The 7,423-nt window shown below is 43.1% G+C and overlaps 1 protein-coding gene across 4 annotated transcripts in view; it reads left to right on the top strand.

Annotated features, from left to right (window-relative positions):
• SUGT1 (SGT1 assembly cochaperone of MIS12 kinetochore complex) overlaps nucleotides 1–7,423 on the top strand; it is a 41,379-nt gene that overhangs the window by 391 nt on the left and 33,565 nt on the right. For 2 of the 4 annotated variants that reach the window (XM_077855512.1, XM_077855513.1), the window contains 3 exons: nucleotides 90–129; nucleotides 217–274; nucleotides 597–707. In XM_077855512.1, the coding sequence (XP_077711638.1) occupies nucleotides 92–129; nucleotides 217–274; nucleotides 597–707 (207 nt within the window). In that variant the 5' untranslated portion in view covers nucleotides 90–91. Of the gene's footprint in view, nucleotides 1–89; nucleotides 130–216; nucleotides 275–596; nucleotides 708–7,423 lie in introns of those variants that run through there. The other 2 variants (XM_077855514.1, XM_077855515.1) reach the window with 1 other exon arrangement.

The following is a 7,423-nucleotide window of genomic DNA, read 5'->3' as shown; positions in this document are numbered from 1 at the left end:
GCGGCGGCGGCGCAGCTCCTAAGCTCGGTGGTAGCGGCTCTCACAGCAACAGCGATTTTTTTTTTTTTTTTTTTTTTTTTTTTATTTAGGGATGGCGGCGGCTGCAGCAGGACCTGCCACGGCCCCCAAGTGCGTGTTCTCCTCGTCCTTGCTGTTTGTGTCTCCCCCCCGCCCCCCGCCCCCGGGTCAGTGAGCGTGTCGTTGCTTCCCTGGCAGGTTCTCCCGGAGCTTCTCTGACGCCCTGATGGAGGAGGACCCCCGGGCGGCCTTAGAGGTGAGAGAACCAGCCGCGGCCTCCTCCGCTCTGCCCGGGGGAACGCGGCCGCCTCGGGGTCGGGGGTTCGGGCGGACCCGCCTCTTCCCCGCGCCGCCCTCTGGGGCCGCGGTTGCGGTGTGCCCTGGGTGCCGGCCCCGGGCCCCCGCCCCCGCCCCCGCCCGCTCCCCGACCGCTCCCCGACCGGCCTGCATCCTCGCCTCCTCGCCTCCGCTTCCTTCCTTGGCAGTTACCTGCTCTCTTTCCTGGCGGGGGGCGTAGTCGGCACTCACAGTTGTCCTGGAGGGATTTCCTGTTTTTTTTTTTGTTTTTGTTTTTTAAGGTTTTGTTTAAGAGAGGCAGAGACGCAGGCAGGGGGAGAAGCAGGCCCCGTGCAGGGGAGCCTCACGCGGGACTCGATCCCGGGACCCCGGGGTCACGACCTGAGCCAAAGGCAAGACGCTCCACCACTGAGCCCTCCCCGCCCCCCCCCCCCCGAGGTTCCCCGATTTTGTTTTTTGTTTTTTTGTTTTTGTTAAGTGGCATTTGTGACTAGAAGTGGAAAAAGTGAAAATCTAGGCTTGATGAGATTTGTTAATTGTTTTTTGTTTTTTTTTCCTTTGTTTTTTTGTTTTGTTTTGTTTTTTTCATTTTATAATCGTCCCTGTCGTTCTTACATTCCAGGTGTTCTTTTCCCGTAGGTCTCTGGGTATTTCCAGATGTCCCGTTACTGCTTATTATTCACTCATTTATCAAAGCAGGGTTTTTATTTTTTATTTTATTTTGCTTATTTATTTATTTATTTATTTATTTATTTTAGGGGGGTGCCTTGTGCAAGACACTTGACTGCTAAGGCCTAAAGTCTTGTTTATGTATTTCACGGGCTTAAAGGCTGTGTGAAGTGAGAGATTGGAAAGCCATAAAGAAAAGTCAAAAGAGGGCAGCCCCGGGGGGCGGGGGGGGGGGCGGGGTTCAGCGGTTTAGCACCTGCCCTCAGCTCAGGGTGTGATTGTGATCCTGGAGTCCCAGGATTGAGTTCCATGTTGGGCTCCCTGCATGAAGCCTGCTTCTGTCTCTGCCTGTGTCTCTGCCTCTCTCTCTCTCTCTGTCTCTCTGTGTGTCTCATGAATAAATAAAATCTTTTAAAAAAAATGGACACCTGGGTGGCTCAGTGGTTGACCGTCTGCCTTTGGCTCAGGATGTGATCCTGGAGACCCAGAATTGAGTCCCACATCGGGTTCCCTGCATGGAGCCTGCTTCTTCTTTTGCCTGTGTCTCTGCCTCTCTCTGTGTGTCTCTCATGAATAAATGAAATCTTAAAAAAAAAAAAAAAGTCAAAAGAGCAAGATTTAAGTAATTACGAATAATAAAGAGAGGCTAAGCTAAGGATACATGATGGAGTTGGTTGTAGAATTTAGGCAGAGGTTTCTTGGTTTGAAGCAGGAGGGAGAAAGGAAAGCAAACCTGTTCGCTTGTTATAATCCAATGTAGGTAAGCTTAGCAATTTGAAGCAAGAAAGGTTCCCTCCCTCCCCCCCCCCCCCCCCCCCCAGCTGGGACTTTTAAGGGAAATTTGCCACGTGGGTAGTAGAGTCTTTCAGAAGAGGTGATATTTGAGCAGAAGCTTGGGGAGTGAGCGCTGGTTAAAGGGCATTCCAGGCAGAAAAAGAGCCAGGGCAAAGATCCCCATGTTGGAATGACGTTGGCTTGTACAAGGAGTAGCAAAAAGACCCGTTTAAGAAGAGTGGGATGACACAGGAGTCAGCGATGAGGTAGGGAGTAAACCAGGGCTAAGGTTCTAGAGGGCTTTATAAGTCGGAGTGTTTCTTTGGATCTAGATATGAAGGCCCTGAAATAAAATGGTTGGTTCATGAGTTGTGCTACGATATTTCCTAGTGAGGCTTCTGGGATCGGTAATAGAGTAGTATTAGAGGAGGCACTGTGAACATCTTTCTTCACAATTCGTTATGTCATCTAGACAGCTGTATTTCAGAATCTGCATTTGTTATGATCTTCTTACCCCAGTGTCGTCTTTGGAAATCCAATTTATGTGAGTTGCTTTTATTTTTTTTTAAAAGACTTTATTTATTCATGAGAGAGACACACACACACACACACACACACACACAGAGGCAGAGACACAGGCAGAGGGAGAAACAGGCTCCATGCAGGGAGCCTGATGTGGGGCTGGATCCCGGGACTCCAGGATCACACCCTGGGCTGAAGGCAGGTGCTAAACCACTGAGCCACCCAGGGATCCCCATGTGGGTTGCTTTTAAAGGGAATTCCTGTAATGAATTTTGTCACTTATCTTCCTCATTTAAAGAAACTTTTTTTGAGGTATGCTAACGTATAAATAACACAGATCTTGAGTGTGCAACTACTGAGGCTGCCATATATGTATATATCTCGCAGCTCAAGGTGGAGAGCACTTCCATCCTAACTCCCTCCTCCTGCTGCTTCTCAGCCAATAATTCCCCTTACCTACCAGCCGACTCCCATTCTGATCTCCATCACCATTAGTTTTTCTTGTTCTTGTACTTCCCATAAACAGTAACGCACACTAGTCTGGTGCTCTCATGTAAGATCTGTCCATGTTGTGTGAAGTGGTTTTTTTCATTGCTGTGTAGTATTTCATTGTGTAAAAGTATAGCACAACTCTAACAATGGACATTTGACTTACCTCCAGTTATTAGCTAGTATGAATAAAACCGCTTTGAATTTACTTATACGGGTATTTTGGTGAGCACACTTTTTTGGGGAGGGATATATATATATATAGAGCTAGGAATGAAATTACATAGAATAGGCATGTGCTTAGCTACTATAGTACCTAGATTCTTAAAGTGTGGCTTTTTGAACCAGCAGCATTAACGTCACCTGGGAATTTATTAGAAATGCAGATTCTTGGACTCCATCTGAGGTTATTCAGAGTCCTTACAGCTCATGTGGTCTAGTACGTACCCATCCATTTTACAGAAGAAAACTGAGACCCGGGATCCCTGGGTGGCGCAGCGGTTTGGCGCCTGCCTTTGGCCCAGGGCGCGATCCTGGAGACCCGGGATCGAATCCCACGTCAGGCTCCCGGTGCATGGAGCCTGCTTCTCCCTCTGCCTGTGTCTCTGCCTCTCTCTCTCCCTGTGTGACTATCATAAATAAATAAAAAAAAAAATTAAAAAAAAAAAAAAAAAAAGAAAACTGAGACCCAAAGAAATCCAAATGATCTGTCATAGAGATGTATATAGCCAAGTAGAGGCAGAATGGGACCCCTGGGATATAAGTTTCCAGACTCTTAGTCTAGTGCTGTGGAAAAGTAATTCTCAAAAGCATCATTCTCAGACCAGCTGCAGCAGCATCACCTGAGAACTTATTAGAAATGCAAATTCTGAGGACCCACACCAACCTGAATCAGAAACTGGGAGTGGGGAGAATGATTGTAAGAGAAAGTGTTCCTTTTATTATTTATTTATTTGAGAGAAAAGATGGAGGGGAGAAGCAGATGGAGCGGGAGAGAATTTTAAGCAGGCTCCACACTCAGCACAGAACCCAATGTGGGGCTGGATCCCACAACCCCCAAGAACATGAAATGAGCAGAAATCAAGAATTAGATGCTTAATGGACTGAGCTACCCAGGCACCTGAAAAAGTTATTTTTAAAGCTTGGGGTGGGGGCACCTGGATGACTCAGTGGTTGAGCATCTTGCTCTCAGCTCAGCTCAGGTCATGAAACCAAGGTCCTGGGATTGAGTCCCACATCAGGCTCCCCATGGGGAGCCTGCCCCCTCTGCCTATGTCTCTGCATCTCTCTCTGTGTCTCATGAATAAATATACTTAAAAAAAAGCTTGAAGTGACCTTTTCACAGTCGACCTTGAACATCGTGGGCCTACTTACATAGGATTTGAACTGCATTGGCCTATTTAATACGGATTTTTTTTCCCGATGCCTGCAGTACTGTAAATGTGTTTTTCTTACAGTTTTCATAATTTTTTCCCTCTAGCTTACTTTATTGTAAGAATATAGTTTATAATACATAAAATACGTGTTAATTGTGTTATTGGTAAGGCTTCTTTCTGGTCAGTAGGAGGCTTTTAAGTTACTGGGGAGTCAGAAGTTATACTCAGATTGGATTTTCGGCTGTGAGGGCTAGTGCCCTTAACACACCTCATTGTTCAGGAGTCATCTGGTTATTTTGAAATTCAGGACACTTGATAATACATTAGTTAAAATGTTATGTTCTTATGTAAGATCATCCAGTTATGGTTAAAAGGGAAATGTTTGTATCAAGCTGATTCACATTTTTCATTGATTCAACATACGATATATATGTTAGTGGTGAATTCTGTACTGGGATCCAAGGATCTAAAGATGAAAAGACTGCATTGAGGAAGTTTGCAGTCCAATGGAGAGAAAGACAAGTCGACAGATTATTAAAATATAAGGTAAATATTATAATGGGGTGGTGTACGAAATATACTAAGAACATAAGCAGACTGGAGGCCAACCAGGGTAGTCAGGAAAACTATACAGTGTCTCGAATCACTAGGGAGAGAAGATTTGTGAATTATGAGACTTTTTTGAGGCCCAGTATGAATAGTGGTTAAGAGCATAGGTTTCTGGGGGCACCTGGCTGGCTCAGTTGGTAGAACATGAGACTCTTGATCTTGGGGTCGTGGGTGTGAGCCCTGTATTGTGGGTAGTTTACTTTAAAAACACAAGCTCTGGAATCAGAGTGCTTGGATCGAAACCCTGGCTTCATAATAACTCTAACTTTAGGAAAATTCCCGTTGTCACTTTGGATCAGATTTCCTTTCTGTGAAGTGGGACTAAATAGGACCTATTTCACAGGGCTATAATGAAGATATGTAATGTAAGGTACAAGATAAGGCCTTTGAGGTAGGCATCTTGTAGCTTCTTTGCTCTAGGTTCCTGCTACACTCTCTTTTTCTATTCACTTGAATGTATCAAGCTCAGTCCTTGCGGAGGGCCTATGGACTTGGGTTCATTTTGCTTGGTGATGAGATTTCAGCTGAAATGTCACTTCAGAGAAGGTTTTTTCCCTCTCAGACCACCCTATCTAAATTGGGCCCCATTGTAAGCTCCAAGGTAGCAGGGATTTTGTGTGTCTTTTTTTTACCACATTTTCCGTGTAGTGGTAGGCACTCAAATGTGACATGTTAAATGACTCCTACCATAATTTTTGTAACAACTGAGGGTGGGTATTTGCATTCTACTCACTCACAAGGAAGCTGAGACCAAACAGATTAAATTGCTCAGGGTTATATAGTAGAGAAGTGACAAGTCTCTGGGTTCAAGGCATCAAGGTCTAGAGGAGGGGGTAGATTTAGGGACCTATAATAGAGTTAAAGGTTTGGTAGCTGACTTTGAGGTAGTTGACCCTTGATCGCTTTGTTGAGAGCACTAAGCACAGAGCTAACAGGCATAAATGCAGTGTTACCAGTTCTGCATGGTTCTGTGGTTTTTCTTGAGCAGTCCTCAGTAGTTTAGGAAGGGAGAAGGGTTGGTACTCTTGTTTGTCATCTCTGATTGGGGATTGGCTGTGGCTAGAAGAAAATGGGAAGTGAAATCAAAATAAGATACCCTTCAGCAGTTGGGTCAGTGTGAGCAGTCTGCTTTACTTTCAATCTTAACAAGTTACCTAGTTGACTAGCATTTTTAAAAAGCCTGAAACTTACTAACTTTTAAGATTTAGAAATTTTCTTTTTTTCTTTTTCTTTTCTTTTCTTTTCTTTTCTTTTCTTTTCTTTCTTTCCTCTTTCTTTTCCTTCCTTTCTTTCTTTTTTTCTTTTCTTTTTTTCTCTTTTCTTTTCTTTTCTTTTCTTTCTTTTCTTTCTCCCTTCCCTTCCCTTCCCTTCCCTTCCCTTCCCTTCCCTTCCCTTCCCTTCCCTTCCCTTCCCTTCCCTTCCCTTCCCTTCCCTTCCCTTTTCTCCCCTCTCCCCCCTCCCCCCTCTCCCCTCTCCCCTCTCCTCCTCTTCTTTCATGAGACCCAGAAAGGCATAGACACACAGGCAGAGGGAGAAGCAGGCTCCATGCAGGGAGCCTGATGTGGGACTCAATCCTGGATCCTGGGATCACACTCTGAGCCACAGGCAGATGCTCAACTGCTGAACCACTCAGGCATCCCACAGAAATTCATTTTATAAGATCTAAGTTTTAAACAATTTTAATGCCTTAAAAAAGTAGTTTATCCCCCTATTGTTTTGGATTACTAGGGTTCTTCACCATTATCTTGGTAAAGATTTCAGTGTAATTATGTTTATAGTTAATGGAGTTTATTTTTGAGAACTCTAAATTGCTTGACTATAACTCCTTTTATGTAAATATATTTTGGGGCATGTTTACAGTATGTTTTCCATTGATCTACATAAATAATGGGCTTTTGCCACTATGATTCAAATGTTGGCACTGAAGTCCTTGCCTTTGAGATACCTCATTTTAGTCCCTTTGTACTCAAGCAGCAAGCACCTGTTGTCACAGAAATAGTAGAACTCTCAAAACATGCCACAAGTCTGATGTATTTAATACAACCACAAATCATTGTTTTAATTTCACCACTTCTGGCTTTGTTATACTGTATATTTATAAAAAATAAACTGGTTATTGTGATATTGATGACGTGATATTACATCATAATGTGACATGTTTGTGTGTCGTGTTCGGTTTGTATTCTGTTTTTTGGTAATTTTGCAAAATAACAGCATTCTAATAAGTAAATTGCTTAGTTTATTTAACTGAATTACATAACTGATTCTCCTTAACCAACAATTGGTTTGTGTTTTTAAAGGTCATTTGCAAGTTGGTTGTTTGAAATTCAGAAGTTTTTACTTGACTCCATTTTTTAAAATTTATTTTTATTTTTTAATTTTTTAAAAATTTTTGTTTTACTTGACTCCATTTTATTTGTCTTTGTGCCTCCAGTGTCTGACCTTTGTTAACGTAACAGATGTTAAAAAATACATATAATTTGATGATCTAGGTACTAGTATAATTTATAATAGCTTTTTTCACCCTTAATAAGCCTGTTCTCTTGCTGAGGAGAGGCTTAGAAATTTGGTTTGCAGATATACTTGAGTAGATAGGTAAGAGCTTATCAGCTGTTTTCAAAATTGTTGAAAATTTAAGTGCAAGATGGTATTTAACTTAGGTAAATATT

The sequence above is a fragment of the Canis aureus genome, chromosome 17 (assembly GCF_053574225.1).
Source record: "Canis aureus isolate CA01 chromosome 17, VMU_Caureus_v.1.0, whole genome shotgun sequence".
Lineage (NCBI taxonomy): Eukaryota > Metazoa > Chordata > Mammalia > Carnivora > Canidae > Canis > Canis aureus.
The sequence above is the reverse complement of the archived record's forward strand: the minus strand, read 5'-3'. Positions and strand labels throughout refer to the sequence as shown.